General features: G+C 40.8%; 1 protein-coding gene across 6 annotated transcripts in view; it reads left to right on the top strand.

The window, feature by feature from the left end:
• The window catches only part of LRP1 (LDL receptor related protein 1), a 387,970-nt gene that overhangs the window by 267,110 nt on the left and 94,650 nt on the right, over positions 1-26,210 (top strand). For all 6 annotated transcript variants that reach the window (XM_089482386.1, XM_089482379.1, XM_089482373.1 and 3 more), the window contains 7 exons: positions 1,513-1,680; positions 2,680-2,862; positions 6,822-7,022; positions 8,313-8,558; positions 11,744-11,941; positions 21,688-21,892; positions 23,270-23,434. In XM_089482386.1, the coding sequence (XP_089338512.1) occupies positions 1,513-1,680; positions 2,680-2,862; positions 6,822-7,022; positions 8,313-8,558; positions 11,744-11,941; positions 21,688-21,892; positions 23,270-23,434 (1,366 nt within the window). The remainder of the gene's footprint in view (positions 1-1,512; positions 1,681-2,679; positions 2,863-6,821; positions 7,023-8,312; positions 8,559-11,743; positions 11,942-21,687; positions 21,893-23,269; positions 23,435-26,210) is intronic.

The following is a 26,210-nucleotide window of genomic DNA, read 5'->3' as shown; positions in this document are numbered from 1 at the left end:
ACTTTTCTTGGCAGTAATCCTACTTTCTTCAGTGATGCTTATTTCTAAGCAAAGGGGTCTTGTAGCATGTTTGAGATTAACTGAAAGAACAAAGTTGTAGATGCTTTTGTGGACTTGATCAATTTCTTCAGATGCATCTGAAGAGGTAGACTAAGTCTGTGAAAGCTTATGATATAACTTCTTTCTCTCATTTAGTCTCAAAGGTACTACAAGATCTCTTGGGATACTGGTATCCCAGACTAACGTGGCTATGTCTCTGGATCATATTTCTAAGCAAGTGTGCATGTGAACAGCCTCCACAGATTCTTGAGGCAAGTCTTGGAAGGTTAGGGTAGGCATGGCATAGCATCTGTTCCATGTGGTGGGTTACATCTTTTGGGCAGGGGTTGCTTCCCTTAGAATCCAAGACACTTGCTTAGAAATGATGCAGTTGGTTTTGTAAGAATTACTTGCAAGCGAGTGTACCAACATTAAGAATCAAAACTGGTATGGCTCTCCTTTTGCTACTTTTGTGTGAAAACGGGTAGCAATCTGATTAGTACATATGTAGGCACATTAAGCCAGTTGCTCCTTTAGACATCTCCCAGGGGTGCCTCAGAGATTTTTCAGAGGTAGCTCAGCCCTAAGTTCCACAACAGTTCAGATGCACTTGTATGGTTTCATTTTGGCATTAGGGGTGGCTGAAGGCAATTATCTACCTGTGACAAAAGGACAAGGTGGTATATCTTCTCCATTCCATGTATTGAATCTAACTAGACTGGCAATTAAATTTTACATCAACACTGCTGACCGGACAACATCTTCCACTAGATAAACAGGTCAGTTTAAGAAGTTCACACTCTTTTCCAAGTGAAGGAAAGGCCAGGGGGCTCGGGAGAAATGGCTGAATGACAGTCACTATTGACTCCTTTCATTATTTAGAAATAGATGAATTATTACAAATTTTAAAAGGAGGTCCCACATTCTGAATTAGGTCTGGTCAGAACTACGTACACATACATAAGCACATGCACATGGTTGCACATGGACATTCATTTGGTGGCCAGAGAATGCAGAGATGTCACACATCCTAAAGCCAACAGTATGATATCTGCCCTCTCACTTCATCCATTCCTACTCCCTCCGTGGTGCATGAGGTGATCTATGCCATTTCTGTGTTTTCATTTTTCATTATTATTGCTGTTGATGTTGTTATTGTTGTTATTAACTCTTTAGCTGCTTTGCTGTTATCATGAGCCCCTGGGACAATGTGGGGAGGGGGAGAGCATGTTTGGCTAGAGCATGCATGGGATAAAAGGGTGCTATTAAAGCATAGTTACTGGGACATCTGGAATCCTTCTGTTTAGACATTGAGTGTAATTGCAGAAATATTTAAGACATTGCACCTGCTTATCAGCAAGATATAACTGTATATAACTCTGAAATGGTTTAGAGGGATGTGAGGGAAGGGTAGCATCTGCTCTGGCAGACTCAGTGCTGTCTAACCCCCACCTCCATTCCTCCTGCTTCCAGACAATGACTGTGGGGACAACAGCGATGAGGCTGGCTGCAGCCATTCCTGCTCCAGCAACCAGTTCAAATGCAACAGTGGGCGCTGCATTCCTGTGCATTGGACCTGTGATGGTGATAATGACTGCGGGGACTACAGTGATGAGACCCATGCCAACTGCACCAACCAGGGTGAGGAGTGCATGGGAGATATGAGCCAGGCAGTGCATTTTTGTTCAAGTTCTACACAGGGAAAACTTAATATTCTGGGTTCAAAATAAACAAAACTATCATGAGTTGCAGAAGCCTGCTGATTATTGCACACAGGTATTTAATTTGCATATGTTTTTCTTTTCCCTCTTGAGTGCAGTAACTGAGAGCTTTTCTTCTTAACTTGAAATGTACGTGACATGAAACTTCCATGACTTTCTGCATGGAAAAGTGGAAGCAGTTAGGATTATTCTAAGGCTAGGAAACCATGAAGAGAAGGTTTTTAAAAAAATGCTATTGTTGTTTGGCTAACACAGGCACAATGAACTTACATTTCAAATACATTGCAATTAGGAGGGAGCAAACTACCCAGCCATTATGATGATCAATAAATTGATGTGATTTTTAAAATTAGCACTTTTAAAGAGGGATTTGGATAGATTATTTTCAAGCTCTGTGCCATTCTTGTATCAATCCTAAGATTTTTTTTCAAGTAACCCAAAACAGGGGGGAAACAATAACAAATTACTTTTTCAGAATTTAAAGTAATTTGGAATTACTTTCTAAATTCTGTAATGAGTAAAGCAAATTACTTTTAAAGCAAACTACATTTGATACTACAGAAGCAAACTAATTTTAAAAACTGACTTTCCAAGCTTCGTTTCAACCTGTCTTGAAAGTGGTCAATGTGTACACAGTCTGATGCCAGGGTTAAAAGCAAAAGAGATTAATATGAGTAGTGAAGGTACTTTTTAAATATATTGCCTCCTACCACTCTTTCTGGTTAACTGAGGCATGGAAATTCAATAAGGACAAATGGTGAAGCCTCTGACAATCCATTTGGATCTTCTGGAGCTTCTTCTCTCTGCCATGTCATGCTAACTTCCATTATTGTCCACCTACTTATATCAAAGTGCTGTTCAGACTTTGGTCATTACCTCTGAACCTTTGACATAATTTCTCTGTTATTCCGTTTCCCAGCTACACGCCCACCTGGAGGCTGCCACACAGATGAATTCCAGTGCCGCTTGGATGCCCTTTGCATTCCCATGCGCTGGCATTGTGATGGTGACACTGACTGCATGGACTCCAGTGATGAGAAGAACTGTGAGGGGGTCACCCATGTCTGCGATCCCAATGTCAAATTTGGCTGCAAGGATTCTGGTCAGTATCTTTCATTGTATTGCAGGTGTGGGGTTCTGTGGGACCATCCAGATAGATGTCAAGGTTGAGATGCAGTGTTCAGATGCAGCCTTTGGTATGAGACAGTAAGAGTATATCCTTCTTGGTTCTGCTAGTTGAGCATAGCATTCTTCTGGGTGTCCTAGAGACCATTTTACAGTTGGTCCAGGCCTTTCTCAAGGCTCAGTTTCAGAAAGTGATTTTTGTTTGATTCTTTTGGCTTTTGGTGTATGGTGTTCTACTAGGGTCGTTGTGCATTCCTTGTGTTTAAAGAGATAGCTGTGTTAGTCTGTTTCAACATCAAAAAGCACAAAGGAATCTAGTAGCACCTTTGAGGCTAACTGGAAAGATGAAATTTGTAGCACAAGGTTTTGTGGACTGAATCTCAAAGATGCTAACTAGACTCCTTTTTGTTTCCCCTGCCCCCAAGTATAATTTAACGTTACATGGGAGAGATGATTTGGGAATTTATGGTGCATTGTCATCAATGCTGAGATGACACACAGCTCCAGTTCCCCTTTTCATCCAATATTAGGTCAGCTTTGATCCTTCAAAGTGTTAGGAGGACAACATGCTCTCTCGATCCCTGTCCCTCATGGCTGGCGGCCCGGGGGGGGGGGATGTGGTGCTAACTATGTTGCACCGCATAATTAATACATCTTTAAGAGAGGGACAATTTCCATCTAAATTAAAATTAGCAGTGGTTAAACCCCTGCTTAAAAAACCCTCTCTAGACCCCCTGACTTATAACAACTACCGGCCTATATCGCTGCTGCCGTTTTTGGGGAAGGTGATCGAGAGAGCGGTTGCCTTCCAGCTTCAATCGATCTTGGATGAAACGGATTTTCTGGACCCGTTTCAAACTGGCTTCCGGGCGGGCTATGGAGTTGAGACTGCCATGGTCGCCTTAGTTGATTATCTCCGTCTGGGCATGGACAGGGGAAGCGTGTCCCTGTTAGTGCTTTTGGACATCTCAGCGGCCTTCGATACCATTGACCATGGTATCCTTCTGGAACGCCTGAGGGAGTTAGGTATTGGGGGCACTGCGCTCCAGTGGTTCCGTTCCTACCTCTCGGGTAGATTCCAGATGGTGCAGCTGGGGGACTGTTGCTCCGATAAGAGGGCGCTTACATCTGGCGTCCCTCAAGGAGCGATTCTGTCCCCCATGCTATTTAACATTTACATGAAACCGCTGGGAGAGATCATCGGAGACATGGGGCGCGGTGTTATCAGTACGCTGATGACAGCCAAATATGTTTCTCTGTGTCCCCGACTGATGCAGTAACTAGGGTTGGCATCTCTCCTCTAAATGCCTGCTTGGAGTCGGTAATGGGCTGGATGAGGGAAAACAAACTCAGTGTGAATCCAGAGAAAATGGAAGTACTGGTGATAGGTTCCCTGGGTCTGGGTGGTGAGATTTGCCACCCGGTCCTGAACAGGGTCACGCTCCCCTTGAAGGACTCGGTTCACAGCTTGGAAGTGCTCCTGGACTCGTTGCTCCAGCTGTCATCTCAGGTGGATGCGACGGTCAGGAGCGCTTGTTATCAGCTTTGGCTGATATGCCAGCTGTGTCCCTACCTGGACCGGAGAGACCTTGAAACTGTAGTACATGCTCTGGTAATCTCTTGATTGGATTTCTGCAACGCGCTCTACATGGGGCAACCTTTGTACCAAACCTGGAAGCTACAGTTAGTGCAGAATATGGCAGCGAGAGTGGTCATTGGTTGTTCCAGGTCTGACCATATAACACCCATCTTGAAAGATCTTCATTGGCTGCCTATTCGCTTCCGGGCTCAATACAAGGTGTTGGTAATGACCTATAAAGCCCTAAATGGCTGGGGCCCAGGGTACTTGGAGGACCGCCTCTCCCCATATAATCCACCCCGCACACTCAGATCAACAGGGAATAAATTGTTGGAGGTCCCTGCAACACGCTATGCGAGGACCTCACACAGGGCATTCTCTATCGTGGCCCCTAGATCTTGGAATAGTCTCCCAGATGAGCTCCGCTCCACCACTTCCTTAGCTCTTTTTAAAAAGAATCTGAAGACGTATTTCTTCTCCCAAGCCTTCCCACCGTGAAAAATCTTTTCCCCTTACCCCTTTTCAGTGATAACCCTGGAATGTATATATTGACTTCCCCTTCTATCTGGCCCTTTTGTTGTTATTATTATTATGCTGTTTTTAATGCTGTTTTTAATTGATTTTATTGGAATGTTCTTATACATAATTGTTCGCCGCTTTGATCAAATTTTGGAAAAGCGGGTTACAAATAAACTATATTATTATTATTATTATTATTATTATTATTATTATTATTATTATTTCTAAGGGAGCAGTGGGCTAAATGAGAGCTAATAAACTGAGACTTAATCTAGCCAAGACAGAGATGGCACTGGTTGGGGGACAGGCAGATTCTGATTTTAGTTCACAGTTTAGAGCATGCTCTGGACTCAGCCCTTCACTTGGAAGCTCAGGTGGTATCTGTAACCAAAAATGCCATTACTCATCTTTGGCTGGTGTGCCATTTGTGAACATTCTTTGCAATGTCAGACCCGACCATAGTGTCATGTACATTAATTATATCTGTTCTGGATTATTTAGCATATTCTGTGTGGGATTTCAGAAACAATTATTGGCCCAGCATGCCCCAGGAAGAATGTTAATGGGCACTCACTTAGAAGGTCATATTGTAACTGTTCTGCAAGGGCCACACCACCTATCAGCTTTTACTCAATTATTCATAATGTTAGTGTTGATCTTCAGAATCACAAATGACATCACTGTGAGATAACTCAAGAGACTGGCTTCTTCCATACTGGTCTGCCCTTGTGTGCAGATCTGCCACAGAAGGCCATTTCTGTGACATTCTGGAACATAATTGATGGGAAGCACAGAGTGCGAGAAAAGGCCTTTTCTGTGACTGTATCTGAATTATGTAACTCCGCCCTGGGAGATCTGTCTAGTACACTTTCTTCCATTGTTCTTCTATTGTTTTTGCAAGATGGTAGAACATGTCCTGTTTGGGCAAGCATTTTTTTAGCAGATATACAAGCTTCTATCTAATATCACTATTTTATCTGTTGCACTTTTTAAAAATGGTATTACTTTTTAAGATTTAACTTTAAAACAATTTTAAAACAGTGAATTGTATTCAACTGTATTGTCTGTTTAATGCTTTTAAACATTTTTATTAAGTATTGTTTTAGCTTTATTTTTTATTTAACCTACACTGCAAACTGCCTTGATTCTCATTATTTTATTGCTTTTTATAGTGGTCATTATATCTACCCTCAGCAGTGTGTAAGCACCTAAAAGCTAATATGTTACTTTTTGTATGTACCTCCTGTATGAACAAGTAGATAAAATACTTTAGTTTATCTCTTCCTTTTCACCTTAATCCTACTCTGCCAGTTAAATTGACAGCTTCCTGATTCCCCATAGAAACTGGACTGGAAAAATTCTGTAACTTTGTTCCATTATACAGTGGTACCCCGGGTTACGAAATTAATTCGTTCCGCCGCCGCTTTCGTAACCCGGAAACTTTCGCTAGCCGAATAGCCCATAGGCGCTAATAGCGAAAGCCGCGATTTCGTGTGAAATCGCGCCGAAAAGCACCAAAATTTTTTTTCGTAAGCCGAAAAAAAAAACGTAACCCGGAACAGTTTTTTTCTTTGGAATTTTTTCGTATCCCGGGAATTTCGTAAGGCGGTGCTTTCGTATCCCGGGGTACCACTGTAATATTTATGAACATTCTGTGCCATGACACTTTCTCAGCCAGTTAGTGTCAGGAGTTTCATCATCATGAGCATGATGCAGTTTAGATGCCCAGTTTATGTTGCTGTGTGTTCTGTGTTGTAGTAATTATTTTTCCAAATTCTCCCTGGGTTTTGTTTTGTTTTTGTTTTACTTTCTTATACTGTATTCATATCTCCTTGTAGCCCGGTGTATCAGCAAAGCATGGGTATGTGATGGGGACAATGATTGTGAAGACAACTCAGATGAGGAGAACTGTGAGTCATTGGTATGCAAACCACCCTCACACACCTGTGCCAACAATACATCCATCTGCCTTCCTCCTGAGAAGCTGTGTGATGGCAACGACGACTGTGGGGATGGATCTGATGAAGGAAAGCTATGTGGTGAGTGTGAGAAGGACAACTGATTGCCCTGGAATAATCCCTTATCATGTCTTTTCCCTAGGACAGGGGAAGGAAACTTTAGGCCCTTGGGTTTCCTTAAACGGCCATGTTCTCTACCCCATGACATCATCATCTGGTGGCCTTCAAGTTTTTTTATGGGCCATTCACACACACAAACGCACAATTTTGAAAGGCTGAACTGTCGCCCACAAGGCTTAATTCCTGGCAGTAAGCAGTTTAAGCTAAATTGTGCTGGTAATATTGGTCACACACCATTTTGCGTTTGATGTTGCCTGTCACTGGAATGTGGCCCCTGAGCACTTCTCTGAAACTAAACTTTGCCCTTGTGGTGAAAAACATTTCCCCACCCTTGATCTAGAGCAAAGATGTGGAAAGGAAAACTCCCCAGAGCGATCTCAAAAACATTCAAAAATGTTTAATGGCCCATAGACTGTCAGGAAATCTGTGTATGGACTTCATGGAGTTCCTTAACCAAATCAAGTTGTATTTTTACCTACAGTTTCTTTCCTGTCATTTTGAATATTTCATTTAAGTACATGGGGGGGGGGGGTGTTCCCATCATTTTATTAAGATTGACAAAGTCGTTCATAACCCTTCCCCAATTTAAAAACATCTGGCTTATCTATAGTGCAGTACTGAAGACCATGGTTATGAAGCAGTATGCCTCCCAGTTGTTTAACAGTCAGCAACTCACTAGGTGGATCTAGGCAAGCTGTTATTTTCTAAACTTTACCTACCCATCATCCACATAGGAAATATTAGCACTTGCTCATATCTTACAGAGATGTGTTAAATATTGCTGGGAATTATGTATGTGAACTCTTTTCTTTGAATGCTATGTCATCCTCACTCTGGACTCCTTTATATTAAAAGCCTCCCTATGTGTCATCCTGTGCATCCATCAAACTGGGCACTGAAATGGGTAAAGTGAGTTAAATAGGTCTACTGGGGAGATTCCTATTTTATATGCTCCCAATCTCAGCAAAATAACTTGGGTCAGCCCTTTGTGGAGTGGCAGGAGATGCTCATTTGAGGAATCCAAACCTTTGTGTTGCTAATAATTTTGAGAAGGAAAGTTGAGTTTCTCTGTTAGACAGGAGACTGGACATTCTAATACAAAGATTCTCCCTGGGTGTTATATATATATATATATATATATGTGTGTGTGTGTGTGTGTGTGTGTGTGTGTGTGTGTTCATGTGTGCTTCTAAGCAACATGAGCTTGTAACAAAATTTCTTCCAGTGACTGTTTATGTTTCTGATCTACAGATCTGTGTTCTCTGAACAATGGAGGTTGCAGCCACAACTGCACAGTGGCGCCAGGTGAAGGCATTGCATGTTCCTGCCCTCTGGGTATGGAGCTGGGTAGTGACAACAAGACCTGCCAGATCCAGAGCTATTGTGCCAAGCATCTCAAGTGCAGCCAGAAGTGTGAGCAGGACAAATACAATGTGAAGTGCTCTTGCTACGAAGGATGGATGCTGGAGTCTGATGGGGAGAGTTGTCGCAGCACAGGTATGTATATAGTGGAAGTTACAAGTGGGCAGCATCAGCTATCCTGTTGGGCAGGACGAGGCTTTTGGATCTATTTAGGGATATATATCAGATGAAGGAAACCAGATTGTCATTGGTGAAGAACATGAGTGTTCAGTCAAGAGAAGGGATTGGTCTAGTGCAGAAAGAAGGAATGTGTAGGTCTCCAAATGGACTACAGTTCCCAGTATCTTTGCCCTAGTCCAGACAGGCAGAAAAGGACGCCCTCGTCACATGCGAGGGGTGTCTCAGGGCGGCACTTATAGATGCCCCTGGCATGTGATGAGGGCATCAAAATGGTGGCATCCTGTATAGATGGGCGCTGCCATTATGACATGTCGGATGCATAGCATCTGCACGTCACGGCACCTTTACGTAATGGCGCCTCAAGAAGGCTGTGGCTTTTCCACGGACCAAAACTAGGCACCGGGAGACTGTCCTTTTTGGGCAGTCTGTACCCCGCCTTTCATTACTAGCTGTATTGCCTTGGGCTTACAGAAGTAATGTTTTAGGAACTCCCAGGTGGCCACATATTCCCTATCCCTCTTCTAGATCCTGCACACATCTTGAAGTGTAAATAAAAGTACATTCAGGGGTCTTTCAATATTTATTAACTACTCTAAACATGTTGGAGTAGTAATAAATGTACATTCAGGGATCTTGTAGTATAAAGAGCAACAGTCAGGAGAGGCAGACAGCTCCCTTTGGAATACGTCCTTGTGAGACAAATATTTTGAACCCTATAGTTTTATATGTTAAAGCATCTACCGTATATACTTGACAATAAGTCGACCTTGTGTGTAAGTCAAGGTCAACTTTTTGGCCCAGTATTGAGGATTTTTATATGATCCGTGGATAAGTCAAGAGTCAGCCTTGAGGGAGCAGGGCAGGGGAGAGGTTGCAGGGCAATTGGTTGCCCTACCCATCCACTCCCCATTTGGGCTTTCCTCCACAGTGCTAACTGAGCTAGGGAGAGGTTGCAGGGCAGTGGGGTGCCCTTCCCAGCCTCTCCCCAGCTGGGCTGTCTCTTACAGAGGCAGCCCAGCTGGGGGAGAAGCTGGATAGCACTGTATTGACCTGTGTATAAGTTGACCCAGGTTTTTTGGGTCAATTTTTGACTTAATTTTCTCAACTTATAGATGAGTATATACGGTACTTAAAACATCTTAAATGTCCACCACTAAAAGGTAACATTGTTATGGGTTGATTTTTAGTATTAGCTTATAGATTTGTTGATGGTGACTGAAATATTTAATACATCACAGCTAACAAGGGAATTTATCCCATCTTGGAATCCCTTGTTAATACAGAATGAGGCAAGGGATGGCAAGATCTCACCACTTATTTTTGAAGAATCAAGAGGATTCATTTAACCGACCTGATCCTTGGATATGGAGGAGTTATCTCAGCTTTACTACTTCAGCTACTCCCCCATTCAGTTTTTTAAAAAGAGTCCAGTAACATTTAGCAATATATTATTATTATTATTATTATCATCATCATTCATCTGGAAATGCTCCCACTTCTTTTGTTAGATTTGTACCCCCACCTCTTTTCTAGTATGAGATATTCTTTTTCACTCTTTTTCATCTCAGAATAATTTGCTGCTGCTCTTTGTGAGTTGCTAATGAATGCTCCACTTCCAGGCTTAACATATTTTCCTATAGTGTTTCTTGTGAAGTCTGAAAGGGCATTACAGAGAACTTGGGTGTTCCCACGTAAGTTGCCTCACTCACATAAGAGGCTGGGATTGTCAAAATTCAGGAAATTACTTTTTTGGACAAACGCCTAGAATCCTCTGCCCAACTTGGCCACTGGACTGCTGGCTATGTGATTCTGACAGCCGTGGTCCGAAGAGTGCTGATGCTTGCAATGACTCTTCCACTCTTCTTTCTGGATTTCAAATTAAATACTTTCAAATCAGCAGATGAAGCACCTATTAGCTGGTACAGTGTTCTTTGTGAGACTTGTTCATGCATTATGTGGAAAATAAAGGACTGATACGGTACGCTTTAATAAAGACACTCTTTTAGAAAAACTGAGAAACTGAATACTACTCAATGACTCTGTCTAGAATGGAGCTCAAATTGCAAGAGCATTTCCTGAACCATAGCACATAGAAAAGCTCGTCAAGAATGTTCTTTCATAAGGAGAAAAAAATGGGCAGAAGAGAATGTGGAGTTCCCTACCCCTTAGAGCCACATTTGTGGAATTCTCCCTGTAGCATAAACGTTTCTGCCCTTTCCAGCAGGCAGGCCTAGCCAGCCCTTCCATAAGAGAAACAACCCTAAGTATCTGACTCACAACACTGGGACTTGTGTTGGTCCTGAAAAACTCTTAAATCCAGGTGGAGAGGAATCCCTGAAACCTATTTGATATGCAGGAAGGGTAGCAGGTCTGTCCAAGGTTCATGTCTTTTTGAGAAACTAAATGGAAAAGCTGAGCAAAAGCAGAGGGAGGGGGAGTCCACAGTTCATGTTCTCTGTCAGCCAAGAAACACAGCAGTGTTCCTGTCCTTTAGGGACTTGTCCTCATTCTGCAGGGTTGCAGTTGGCAGTCGCAAGAAAGGCTGCTCTGTTCCCAGTACACCAGAGAGGAATAGAATTGGGAATATGAAGGGTATGGAGAACTTTTTTAAAAATGCATTTTCTTTAATTACAGCAACCTTTTTTTTTTCAATGTCATGAAAAATGGGAAGGTTGAGTAGATCCTGCCAGTTTGGAAAATGTACTTTTTTTGGACTCTAACTCTACCAGTTTGGATTAGTCTGGACAGTCAGTTTTGGTAATTGGAGTCCAAAAATTAACTTTTCCGAGCCCTTGGCCTCACCGTGTTAATGCTCTGGGCATTTGCCTGTTGGAAACTTCATTCGCACATCACCTGGGATAGCAAAGCTCTGTCCATGTCTTTTTTTAACATTAATGATGATAAATAATGTCACGATGATTTAAAATGATGAATGAGATAATGATTACAGTATCAGCCCAACATATGGAAACTGTTAGGTCTGAGCAGAAGATGGACAATGTCCAGGGATGCAAGAGCCTATCTCTTGATTTCAAACCTTTCCTTGTGTTTGCTTTTGAAATGTGATCAAGTACCTGTATTTGAATTGTGTGTGAAAACATAATAGCACCAATAATTCATAACATCCTCTCAATTTTCAGATCCTTTTAAGCCTTTCATCATTTTCTCCAACCGCCATGAGATCCGGCGCATTGATCTGAACAAGGGAGATTACAGTGTCTTAGTGCCAGGCCTACGGAACACCATTGCTTTGGACTTCCATCTGAATCAGAGCTCTCTCTATTGGACTGATGTGGTAGAGGACAAGATATACCGGGGAAAGTTACATGAGAATGGAGGTAAAAGAAGTCCCAAAATGCAAAAATATAATAATTGAAAAATGTACAGGATCTCTCATCATCTCATTTAGTAGAATATTTTGAAATTCTTAAGGGTGGAAATGAAATGAGAGAGATTTAATTCAGTTCATCTTTATTGCAGTCATAGACCAACGCAGAAATAAGAGATGGCTTACCTTCCTAGCCCTATGTGAATTGCAATTCTCCAGACATTCATTTTTTTAAAAATTGCAACAAAAGAAATTAATATATTGAAGCTATGATTCTGTGTTGTTGTTTCTTTAGGGAAAATAGTTTATTTGGGGAGGATGACATTTTGACTGAAGAACAAGCAAGGGGAGAGAAGGTTCTGCTCTCCCCATGGACTGTTTTAATGTTTCAAAACCCCCACATTTTTGTCTCCCCACTCCTCATTACCCTATGTATGTCTGTGAAGGTAAACGTGTGCCTGGAATCAAGTTGATTGTGATGGCAGTGGGCTTTTTTGGAAGAGTATTTGCAACAGAAAATCTAAAGGAAGTGAAATAATTTCAAAGTTTCCTCAGTGCTGCCTGTCACTTCTCTGCTCCATCGCACTTAAACGCTGCTTCTCTTTAAAGAAAACCAGATATTAAAGGTTTCACAGTTTCATACTGTTTTAATGTAGACTGTTTTAGATTTGTTAGCCGCCTTGAGTCCCTGTACTGGGAGGAAGGCGGAGTAGAAATAAATGGACTAATAATAATAACAATAATAATAATACCTTAATTTAAGGAAGCTAGGATTTCTTAAGAAAAGAACTTAGAAAATATTTCAGTTTCTCGTTATGGTGAAAAGCATCAGCAACTCTGAGGCCAAAAGTTCAGCTTGCCAAATTTTCTGGGAACATTAAGGAATAAGATATGCTGCTGAATTCATTCTAAGGCGTGATGCAGAATGATGCAAGGTACTTTCATTTTTGCTTTTGTACCATCTGTTCCTGTTTTACTTAATGCTAGACTCCAGTATTGCATACAGGCACACACCTCTCAGAAGTGTTTGGCCATGCCTTCCAACACAGCCATGAAGGATCAAAACACAATTCTTGTACAAGCTTGGGCTTCTAGCATGTGTGACCCTGAAAGAATATGGACAAATCCAAGAGTCTGGTTTCTAATTCAGATAAAAGAAAGCTTGGGTACGTAACAATCCACAATCAGGAACAAAAATTGTGGCAGCGCAAGACCTTATTTCAGCCAGGGTCTCTAAGAACAAGGAGACCATGGCAGAAGACTTGTGGGTAAACCTGTCAAAAATATTGTGAACCTAATAGGATTACTCTTTCTAGAAATCTATGGCCACATGAATGAGTCCAAGAAGATCTTTATTGCTAATATTTCTGCCTCATTATGGTTTTGGTTTCCTCCAACTATGTCCTAGCACCCTAGAGTCACTCAAGGTCTCCAGTTATCCAGAACTAGTGCCTTTTGGAGGCATTAATCGAGTTAGGCTCCACTCTTTGTTGATGCAGCTGCCAGGCTGTAATTACTATTAGGAAAGCTCCAGGAATGCTAATTAACTCCCACATAATGATTCACATTGAAGAGAAAGAAGGTATTAACAGAGGACTGAATGCTGCTGCTACTGCTTCTGAGGCTGGTAATGACAGAAGCAAGGGGAGGGGGAGCAGCCATAGAGGTGGTTCTTTCCTTCCATACGCCCTTTTTCATTCATCCCAAAAGTTCTTTATCTTTTGTTCTGTTGGGTATGATTATTTCAAATACTGTCAAAGACCAACAGAGAAAGAGGATAAATATTCCAAAAGGAATGGTAGAATCCCTTCAGCCTTTCCTATAGACTAGAAATTTGAAAGCCAAGGAAGGGATCCAACAATATTATTGCTGGGCTAGTGACCCTGGGAGATATTTGAGAATTCACAGCCATTAGCAAAATACTCTTGGATTTGATCAGGACAGCAAGAAGGGATATGGTGACAGCAGAAGGGAAATCAGCAGCCTGTCACTGCTTTCTTCTCAGGAAGCTGGGAAAGTTGTCTCCCATAGCATCTTCTTCAGTGTGTCTCTGAGACCTTGTTATTGATCCCTACTCATGGTGGTGACATTGTAGATGAGACATCTCCAAGATTCCCATCCTCTGCTGTTCTGCTCTGCTTAGTTCCTGTAAATTCATGCTAGTGAGCTCTTTAACAGAGTCCATCCATCTAGCCTGTGGTCTTCATCTCTTTCTACTTCCTTCTACCTTTCCTAGCATTATTGTCTTTTCCAGTGAGTCATTCCTTCTCATGACGTGACCAAAGTACGACAATCTCAGCTTTATCATCTTGGCTTCCAGGTAGATTTCAGGTTTAATATCTTCTAGGACCCATTTGTTTGTCTTTTTGGCTGTCCACAGTATCCTCTGCACTCTTTCTTTTCCAGCACCGCATCTTGAATTAATTGATTTTCTTCTTACCTACTTTTTTCACTGTTCAACTCTTGCATCCATACATGGTAATAGGGAAAACAATGACTTGTATGATTCTAACTTTTGTGCTCACTGGTATATCTTTACATTTTAGGTTCTTTCCTAGGTTTTTTTTTATAACTGCTGTCCCCCATTCCCAGTAGCTTTCTTGACACTTCTTTCTAGAAAACTCAGGGGTAAAAGGTCTCTCTTTCATAGGGTTCCCAGTTAAGAGAGCCAGGTTCCACAAGATAAAAGGGTTTCAATTAAGAGAGCCTTGTATTTAGTAACACTTGCCTGCCTTGTTTCAGGTTAATGTCTCATTGAATTGGATTGCAGCTGAAGGACTGCTGCGTCTCCAGTTAACTGTCTGCCAATTCCTATGCGCAGATTAGAAATGCTAATCTAATTGCCCCAAGAGTATTTGTTCCTCATCAGTGGGGATCAGTCTGTTACTTATTCAGTTATTTGGGTTTCCAGAGCATTACAAGAAGCTTCCTGTTGGAGGTAAAACTTCAACAGTTGTTCACAAAAGGGTATTTTGATACTCCCTGAGCTTGCAAGCCTCTGTTCAGACATACAAAAAACCAGAAATTAACCTATTGTAGAAGCATATCCATTACTACTGTAACACAGTAAAGAATTACTGTATATACTCATGCATAAGTCCAGAAATTTTAGTCAAAAGTTGACCCAAAAAACCTGAGTCAGCTTAACCACAGGTCAATGTAAATACTGTGCTTTAACTCTTATCAAAAAAGGGACCATTCTCTGGTGAAAGGCAAAAGTGTAATCTGTCTAATCCCCCCCTCATCCATCCAGCCTTTAGTATGAGCAAAAACAGCAATGCCTGCTGGAATTTTGTAAGTTCTTTGGCATCATTTCCCTTTGCTTCCTCCTTTACATCATCTGTTACGTGCCCTTATGTTTTACCCTCGACTTATCCATGGATCGTATCAAAATTCATAATTTTGGCCCCAAAACCTGTCCTCAACTTATATATTAGGTCGACTTAAAGTTGAGTAAATACGGTATGTGGTAGGAGACACTCAGGCCCAGTAATGAATTAATATCTTGGAGGGTGGTATTGATTCCAACAGGTCTGTAGATCCATATCAGTCAGTTGATCAGGGTGGTATTCAAATGTTTGAGTAGGGTGTGCCTCAGTGCATGTGTCCATAATAGGATTTGCCTCAGTAACAAGCAGGAGATGAACAAAGAAGTGAAACAGGCATACTTTCTTATAAATTAAAGCAAAAGTGGGCAAAATGCAACTCTCCAGAGGTTGTTAGACAGTATCTTCTGTTAAACTTTAGCCCAGTGGTTAAGAATTGTGGGAGTTGTAGTCTAGCAACACCTGAAGGCTTACACACAGCCTCCATCTCTGAACTTCAAATAACTTTTATAATTATTTGGATAGGAAAGAGTGGGTACAAGAGATGGGACAGCAAGATACACATCTGAACTTACTTGAATGAAGTTCCGGTGAAGCCATAGCAACTGACAGTTGAAAATAGCTGTATGGTAGACTGAGGGCCCCACCAATGGCACTACCTTTCCATTATAGTGGAATTGCATGCTTCTTTGATGCAAGAGGCAATGCTGATGGTAAGGTCTCCCATGTCAGACATGTCAGGAAAAAGCAACATGGGATATATAGTCACAAGAAATATAATATGTATATGAATGTATTTGAAAGTAACATGACACAGCAAAAGCTATTGAAATGGCACATAGGTGTTGCATATAATGTAATTAGAAGTTCCTAAAAGCCAAGGACATATGTGGCAAGGACAAAGTGAAAAGGTGCAAATTGATATCACCTGAAAGTCATTGAGTGGACAGCAATGTATGATGCAATGTGAGGTAAAGATTGAGCCAAGTATGATATGTCAATCATAATGTATGTACACGCCCAGGAGGTGGCTACTGTATAATGAATAGAGAGACAAATGCCTATATAAGCAATAATGTATGGCAATACTTTTTGTGGGTATTGAGGAGTATAGTTGTGTGGGTATTGAGGAGTATAGTAGTGTGAGTTTTGTGAGTAGTGAATTGTTTTGTGCATAGTGTATATATTAGAATAAAAGTAGATCTTTTATAGAAGACTACTGTGTTGACTGGTGTCTTGAGAGCTGCACAAGAACCAGCAGACTCCAGAGAAGATTGGAAAACATCTTCAGCCAATTCTCAGAGCTACTGGTCAAACTGGTTGTTCTTCCGCTGACCAGGGGGGTGAGAGTGAAAGCCAGGAGAAGAGCTGCAACTCCCATCATCCCTAACAAGACAGACCTTTGTTGAGCCGGGCTAAATGGCCCAAACAGTTACTGGGCGGCAGCAGCAATAGAGCGGTGACATTGGTAGACAATCTCTCAGAAATAATGACGGTGCCACCATAACTAACTCTTGTTAGTATTGTGCAGAAGGAGGCATGGTAAATCCCTTTTGACTGTCCTGTACCATGAAAACCCTATGATGAGATGGTCGAAACTGAAATAAGAGATAGTGACAGAAGATGAAACTCCCAGGTCAGATGGCACCCAACATCCCTGTAGAATGTAAAGATTATATAAAAATAGATTTGCACTATTAAACCTAATTGACCAGGAGCCAGAAGAACTCTGGACTGAAGCCAAAGACTTTGTCAGGGACAAATGCAAAAAGACACTATTTGCATTCAAAAAGAAAGAGAAGCCTCAGTATATGACAGATGAAACAAAAAGAGAAGAACAAGAGACCTCTTCAACAAGATCCAAGAAATCAAAGGGAAATTTAAGCCAAGAAGGCAGATGCTCTGTAAACAGCAGAGGGACACAATATTCAGTGGACCCTTGTTATATGCTGGGGTTTCATTCCAAAATCCCCCATGGATAACAAAATCCGTGGATGCTCAAGTCCCATTAAATATAATGACATTGCAAAATGGTGTCCCTTATTAAAATTGGAAAATCAAGGTTTGATATTTGAAATTTTTACTTTCTTGGAATATTTTCAAACCATGGATGCTTGAATCTATGTATCAAAAACCATGTATAAGAATGGCCGACTGTATTTATTTATTTATTTATTTATTTATTTATTTATATCCTGCCCTTCAGCCCTAATGGCTCTCAGCATGGCTTACAATATTATTTTTAATCAGACAGTTCCCTGCCCTCAGGCTTACAATCTAAAAGACATGAAACAAAAGGAGAAGGGAATGATGGAGGGAAAGGGGATGAGGTCCAGTGGTTCTTTTCTCCCTCTAAGGCCTGGACCAAGGCAGATGGTTTGAAGGGAGGGCTCTTCCTTCTTCCAGGCTAGTCCTGATATTGTTGTATGACCAAGTAGAAATAAAAAAACTGAAACTATACACTAAAGAACTATATAAAACAGATGAACGGATGACATATTCATTAAAGGAAGAATCAGTTGAAGATAAACCCATGATTTTAGAAAATGAAGCAGAAGCTGTACTCAGAGCACTTGAGAGAAATAAATCACCATGAACAGATGGCATATCAATTGAGCTGCTATAGAGACAGAATATACAGTTGGCACTCCATATCCACAGATTCTTTATCTACTGATTCAGCCATCCACAGCTTGAAAATACTTTTTAAAATGTATAAATTCCAAATAGCAAATCTTAATTGTTTTATATCAGGAACACAATTTTACGGCACTATTGTATTTAATGGGGCTTGAGCGTCCATGGAATTTGGTATCAGTAGGGGTTCTGTACTCTAGTTATAGCTAAAATCTGTCAACAAAAATTAAAAACAAAATAATGGTCCACAAACTGGAAACACTCAAAATGCATTACTAGGATATTAAATACTAGGATACAGTACTAAAATTAGGATTGTCCATGCCATCCTATTTCAAATGTTAATGTATAGTTGTGAAACCTGGATAATGAGGAAAGCCGATAGGAAGAAAATCAACTAATTTGAAATGTAATGCTGGATGAGAGTTGTACAGATAGTGTGGACTGCTATAAAGACAAATAAATGGTTTCTAGAGCAAATCAAAGAGCCAGTGTGATGTAGTGTTTTGAGTGTTGGACTACAACTCTGGAGATCAGGGTTTGATTCCCTGCTCAGTCATGGAAATTCAGTGTGTGATCTTGGGTGAATCACACTCTCTCGTGCCCCCAAAACCCCCCATGATAAGGTCTCCATAAGTCAGAAATGACTTGAAGGCACAAAACAAACGCAACAAGAGCAAATCAAACCTGAATTCTGCAGAAGTCAAGATAACTAAACAGAGATGATCATACTTCGGACATAGTATGAGAAGACGTGATTCACTGGAAAAGACAGTAATGCTAAGCAGGGTAGAAGACAGCAGGAAAAGTGCAAGATTGCATTCCAGGTGGATAGACTCAATCGAGGAAGCCATGGCTGCTCTGAGTCTGCAAGACTAGAGCAGGATGTCATAAGTCAAAGTCAACTTGACCAGAAATTAATAACAACAACAATAGTGTTACTTTTCAAAAATGTGATGATTACCATGTACAGTGGTACCCCGGGTTACGAAAGTAATTCGTTCCGCCGCCGCTTTCGTAACCCGGAAACTTTCGCTAGCCGAAAAAGCCCATAGGCTTTAATAGCGAAAGCCGCGATTTCGTGCGAAATCGCGCCGAAAAGCACCAAAATTTCTTTCGCAACCCGGAATAACCTTCGTAACCCGGAAACAATTAATTAAGTGAATTTCTTTCGTAACCCGGAAATTTCGTAAGGCGGCGCATTCGTATCCCGGGGTACCACTGTATTCATTATCACTAAAATGTTGAGAGGGAGGGTGGAGGTTGGTCAAAGTTGGGGCAATTTTTGTATTTATAAGCAGAAAATGTACTGTGTTGACTATGAATAACAAGTAATAAACAGGTCACTGTTATTTTTCACACACAAAAAAAAGAATTACATTCCCGTAAGTAATGCATTCCTTTTTAAAAGTAAAGTTCCAAGCTCTACCACACGTTACAGTATTCATTATAGTCCCTGATAAGAGGTTAGGTGGGTGGGAAGATAGTACAGGAGCTGTCCTGCAGCAGCACCCTGATTGAGAAACCTCTTCCCTTAAGAAAGGTGCTAGCACTAGCACCATCTGCCTTAGTTTCAGAGAGAAGTTAAAATGTTTTTTGTTTTAATTTATTTTGTGTGGCTATGTGAAAGGTTTTAATTATGGTTGTTTTTAATAGAATGGTTCTATTCACAGTTCATTGTTCAGTTTTAATATTTTGTTTTGGTGTGTTACCCTGAACCACGCTTCTTAAATCTGAAGGGCAGTAGATAAAAAAAGGTAACTCAATAGACTATCTCTGCCACAGCACTGCTGTACAGCATCCAGGGAAAGAATACTTCCCTAACATGTTTTGTGTTCAGTTTCATTTGCCTGTATAAATAGGAGAACTATATCACAAATAATAGAAAGGCATTGAGAATTGTGCAGGTTTAGGAATATTCATCTCTGATTTCTTTTCCTGAGAATCAATCTCTTTTTTCCTTCCTTTTTACTTTTTCTTACTTGATACAGGTGAAATAATGTGAATCAAAATGTAAAAGACATTGCTAGAGGATAATGCTTCTATATCCTGCATAGCCTCCAGTAATACTCCCTTATTAATATCTCAGTGATTGTTCTTTTGTCTTCCTGTGCCAGCCTACTGACATTACATTGTATCTTGGCCTGTCCATATTAAGGTCATCATCACAAGGCAGATTCTGGACTTGGGTTGAATTATACGGAGTTAGCAAAATAAGCAAATTTGAGTGGAAGAAAGTAAGAGAGTGTGGGAAACAGGACATGTACAGCATGTGGGAAAGGAGTGTGAGGATGATTGGCAGAGGAATCAATTCTGGGAAGAGTTATAAATGAGAGAGAAATACATGGGAAATGACTGTTGTACTTAGATCTGAGACCACTGATTTTTTTCTTTTGAACTGGGAAGGATTTTGAATGCTCATTGCCTTGAGGCTGAACACAAATCTTGTTCATACATTACTCTCCAAAGATAATACTTTCACACCCCCATGGTTACCCAGTCAAATAGTTTTTGCAGGTTTTTGAAATAATAGCAGAACTTCCAGAATCAATTTAATGAAGGCAAAAGAAGGAAGAAAGTACACATCATAAGCAGCAATCCCATATTCACATGGCCTTAAGTGCTTGAGTCTAAATCCAGTTGTTAGGTCCAACTAAAATAAATTCATTAATTGCTGAAGAGTAAGTAAACACTTGTTTCATTTTGGATTGTCGTTTCATTTGGATTTTGTCATCATAGAGTTTTCAATGTAAAACACGTGTTGTCTTACTCTTAATGAATTTAGTGAAAGACTTCCTGTACCTTGACTCAGTCATTAATGAAAATGTCTGCATTTAAGAAATCAGAAGAAGACTAGGACTTGGTAGGGCAACTATGAAGGAACTAGACAAGATCCTCAATTGTCTGTGTCATTGTATTTCCAATTCTTATCTGTGGTTGTGAAAGGTGGACAGTGAAGAAAGCTGAGAGGAAGAGAATAACCTCATTTGAGATGTGCTGGAGGAGAGTTCAGCAGATACCCTGGACTTACCCCCCCCCCCCCCCAAAAAAAAAAAAAGACAAATATATTGGTCCTAGAGCAAACCAAGCCTGAATTCTCTTTAAAAGCCAAGATGACTAAACTGAGACTTTTGTACTTTGGACATATCATGAGAAGACACCACTCACCAGAAAAGAGAATGATACTTGGCAAGGTGCAAGCTAGTAGGAAAAGAAGAAGACCCCCAATTATAGATGGATAGACTCAGTCAAGGAAGTCATGGCCTCGAGTTTGCAAGAGCTGAGCAGGGCTATGACAGGGTGACATGGAGGGACACGCCGCCCCGCATGCTCCTGCACGGCTCTACACAGGTTTGAGCGGATACTCAAATCCGCGTACAGCATGTGTGCATATGATGCGGGCGCACTGTAAAACTAAGCACATATAACTGCACAAACTACATAAACTTTGACATTTGTTGACAAAGCATTAATCAACCAGGATTTATCTGAATACTATGGTTCTGGAAGAGAACCAGTATTTATGTTAGGGTTGACAATTGCACCAGAAGTGAAGTAACATCAATTCTCGTTGAGTTTTTAAACCTAAAATTCAAAGGTTTTTAGCTTGAAAATCAAAGTTTTTCTTGTGTTTGGGGTGTTGTGATCTGGAGGAATGCCAAGCAGCTTGGCAGTGCGGACATACTTATCCCACCACAATTTATGTGATTTAGATTGTCAGATGCCACCAATATTTTGTACAATGTGTGTATATCTCCTTGATCTGCTCCGTTCCCTCCTTCTTCTCCCACAGCCCTGACCAGCTTTGAAGTGGTGATCCAGTATGGGCTAGCCACTCCTGAGGGACTTGCTGTGGACTGGATTGCTGGCAACATCTACTGGGTCGAGAGCAACCTGGACCAGATTGAAGTGGCCAAACTAGATGGGACCATGCGGAGCACCTTGCTGGCTGGAGACATTGAGCACCCTCGTGCTATCGCCCTGGACCCAAGATGCGGGTATGGTGTAAAGCAGAAAGGAGCCAAGGAGCACAGTTAACATCCTGAGAACAGCAGCAGGGCTGATGCTACTCCTTTCTTTAGGTCCCTGGGTTTGAGTTTCTGCCATAGCTTGCCCTTGTGGCCTTTGTGACATTCATTGTTAGACCTTTGTCGCATGTTCACTGGCTTCTTTAGGAGGAAGCAGAGAGCTGAAGGAATAATAATGAAATTCAGTCACCCCTCCACATTTGTGGCTTTGACTTTTGCAGATTTGATTATTCACGGATTTGATTAATATTTTTTGTCTTTAGAGTCACACTGGAGGACCTAGCAATTCCTAGAGAAAACACTTTTCTAAGCATTTCTAGGTCCTCCAGCATGATTCTGTGGTCAACCGCTAGCAGATGTTGACCATAGAATTGTATTGGAGGACTTAGAGATTCCTAGAGAGGTGGTTCTCTCAGGTTAAAAAATAGTGGGGTTTTTTATTTGTGGTTTTCCACAAGCATAGGGGTCCTGTTCCCCTAACCTCAGCAAATGTCAAGGGCCCACTGTATTTGAATACTGAAATAATTTAGGGGACAGCTGTGCACATCCTGCACTCTGATCCAAATATTGCAAAATGACATTTTAGTAATGGGAGCTGAATTCAGCATCTTGTCCATAATATCCACTGCTAGACTCTGAATGTGTTTGAGCTTTTTTTTAAAAAAAAAGGGAACTAGGTTTCTGGCTCTTAAGGCCCCAAAGACACATTTCAAAATGGTATGTGTAGTGCCTGGTGAAACCTTAGCTGCCAAAAGGGTTCTGAATCAGAGCTCCTTTATGACTCAATGCACATTTGTGTCTCCTAACATCAGGAAGCAGATTGGGTGTTCCCTGCAGTGTGTGTTCCTGCTAGAAGTTGCTTGTTTATAAAAAAACATTTACCAGAAAAGAGCAAGAGAAAGTGGGAGACCTTTTGCAACCTTCCCCAGGTTGATTCTATTCTGTACAGGGGGAACAATTGCTCTCTTTGTCAGAAGCAGATATCTAGAATATCCTCTCAGCAGTTTTCTAAACTTGGCCCTTCTGATGGGAAAAAGTGTTTGTGTGTGTGTGTTGGGGGGGGGGGTATTAACATTATACATAAAGATTGTGTGAAGACTGTAAAGATAAGCCATGCCCTTTCTGATAACCTCCCTGCAGGAGCACATCATGCTGTTTTCTTTGTTCATATAAAGACAGCTCTAGATACAAGAACTAATATCTGAGGATTGATACTTAATCTTCTGACAAAGGATTAGCATCCGAAGTTGTGAATGCTGTTAAGAGCTAAGGTGTTGCAGAATTTCAAAAGGCATTCAGGGTCTCTCGCCACTTGAATGCCTTTTCCTTCTTTTTTGTTCTTCCCAGGATCCTCTTCTGGACAGACTGGGATGCCAGCCTCCCCCGTATTGAAGCAGCCTCCATGAGTGGTGAGGGCCGTCGTGTCATCCATAAGGAAACCGGCTCAGGTGGCTGGCCTAATGGTCTCACTGTGGACTACCTAGAGAAACGCATCCTTTGGATTGATGCTAGGTGTGTGATACATTTGCTTCAAATATTTTTGGGGGAGTGATGGCTGTGATGGTTGGATTTTGTTGTAGTTACTAGTGATTTTGATTTGTCCTGTCCCTAGGAAGCCAGTCAAACTGGTTACCGGTTTAATCACATTCTGTACCACAGTTTCCATGGACAGCTGCTGCTCCAATACATTTTCTCCCCCTTGGTTTATTTATTTATTATTATACTTATTTAGAGTATTTGTACCCCTCTCTTCAGCCACAAAGGCTTTCAGAGCATCTTACAGATTGCTAATTTAAATAATTTGTATTAGTCTCATGGGTGATTCCACTCAATCAGGGGTCAGACAGATGCCACAATGTTATCTAGTCAATTAGATAAATAACGGTATTGGTGAGGGCACTTGAGACTGTGGGAGGATATTCATCTATTTAATTTAAACTCCAGCTTTCTCCAACATGAGACTCAAAGTGGTGTACGCTATAACATGGGTGGGCAAAGTGCACCCATAGGCCACATACAGCCCCAGGGCCATTTTAATAATAAATAAATAATTAAAATTATTTATATTTTCTCGCTGCTCCCAGATGGATTGATAATAAATAATAAATATTTTTTTTATTTCTATCCCGCTTTTTGCCAGGCAATCAAAGCGGCGTACAACAAGTTAAAATACAACCATATATACATAGTACCCCCCTTAAGGCGGGATTACAACCCGATAAGATATACAAATCACACCAATAAAATACAATAGCAATTTTCTTTTAAAACAGATTCTTTCAAAAAGTGGGTTAAAATGGTGTGTGCAATACCTAATAGAAACAAAGAAGCCAAATGGGCCCCCCGAATTAGAGCTTTAGAGCAAGATAAAAATGCTCAGAAATCCCCAAAAATGATCTCGAGGTTATAGAAGGCATTCCCAACACATTTGGAACACCCCTGGGCCTCCCAGGTGTCAAGTTTTGCAAAGAATTATTATTATTATTTTGCCTCAAAATGCCCTCTAGGAGTGCAGGAAGATGCCTCAAACATGGCTTCAATTGTCCCAGAGGGTGTTTGGGGCTAACAACACAACAAAAAATGTTTGTTTATTTATTTATTTGTGGGAGCAAGTGCAGTGGAGGATGCAGCCCTCTGAGCTCTCCTGGAGACCTACTGTGGTCCCCCAGTTTTCTACAGTTGCCCATCCTGCACTTAAAACAAAGTACAGCTAAAACAGTTTATAGTTCAAATGTTTTCTTAAAAAAACAAACAGTCAAATTAAAAACACAAATTTAAAACTGTTTTAAGGCATTTAAAACATAGTAGTGAATAAAAAAAATACATCACACTCCACTAATAGTATCTTCTGTAAGAGCAGAAAGAGGGGCAGCCTAGTCTTCTGTGGGATGGCATTCCACCTCCTGGATGCAGCCATTGAAAAGGCTTTCTCTGTTGTTTTCACCAAACCTGCCTGAGACAGTAGTGGGACTGGGAGAAAGCCCTCCTCCAACGATCTTAAAATTCAAGAAGGCCATGCAGAAAGTTATGGCCTTTCAGATTGTCTGGGTATAAATTGTATAAGGCCTTATAGGTCACAGCAGGCATGTCGAACATGCTTGTAAACTGACCAATAGCCAATTCAGCATCAGAACAATCTAAACAAGCAAGCATTTTCACAACATAGTTACCAATAAAGTGGGAGCATTTTTTCCTGCTAAAAACATGCTTAATCAGAATAGTTTTGCCTCACCTGGCTGTTTCAGTATTTTGAGCACAGAAGGATATAATAATAATGAAAGAATACGTGAATACTTGAATTTAAACATTCTGAGGTACTGAAATACAGCTACCAGAAATGTTTTAAATACCCCTGCCATGCCATATACAGTCCCTCAAGTGTGCCTGTCACATGTGTTCAGTTACTTTGTTGGATAATAATTACTCTTTTTCTGTGTGTAATAGAACCCCTGGGCTTTTATTGCCTTGGGTGAGCTGTAATTAGTTAGTTTAGTTAATATATTGCTTCACACAATTGGAAGCAAACCCAGAGAGAAAGAAAATAAATAAAATACAAAAAACATATATAATAGCATATTCATTAAAATATACTATAGGTGTCTATCCAAAAGATCGTCTAAAGCTAACCAGCATAGGAGTGGAGAGCAGCAATTACCATCAAGGCAGTTAAAGCTGCCCAGATGCCTCAGAAAATATAAACAGGTTTATCTGGCACTGAATAGGTAACAAAACATCATGTAAGCTTCTGTGGGGGAAACTTTTCATAGTCAAGGGGCTAATACAGATAAACCCCACTGTCACCTTCCAGAAACATGCAATAAAATTTCCACTTTTGTCTTTCATGCTAATTACCTGCATAGTTGCTATCTTATATATGCAGTTATATGTGCACATGTATGACTGATAACGTATTTGGCTAGTGCACTAAATTGCTTCCTTAGTGTACAGGTTGCTCAATAAATCCCCATGTTGTGTGTGTGTGTGTATTTAACAAACTTTCGAGCAATGTAATATGAGTATGTCAACTTTCTGCCTGAAATGGCAACCAGGAGTGCTTATCCTTGAACAAATCTACTTGTAAGCAGATAATGCTTGCCTCTATCTCCCCTTTCTTATATCCCTTCACCCTAAAAACCCATCCTTGCTTCCTAACTACTTCACCATATCTACCATTGCATTGTTGCTCTTTTCTGGTTGGTGAGGACAAGAATCCACAAAGATTAGATTACTGCTCTCTCACATGAATAGACACAGACCTTGTGACTTGCTTTTGTTGTATTTATTTCCT

This window comes from Sceloporus occidentalis, unplaced genomic scaffold, assembly GCF_023333645.1.
Source record: "Sceloporus occidentalis isolate IW3139 unplaced genomic scaffold, rSceOcc1.0.p SCAF_1, whole genome shotgun sequence".
NCBI lineage: Eukaryota > Metazoa > Chordata > Lepidosauria > Squamata > Phrynosomatidae > Sceloporus > Sceloporus occidentalis.
This window is presented reverse-complemented; position numbering and strand designations above follow the sequence as displayed.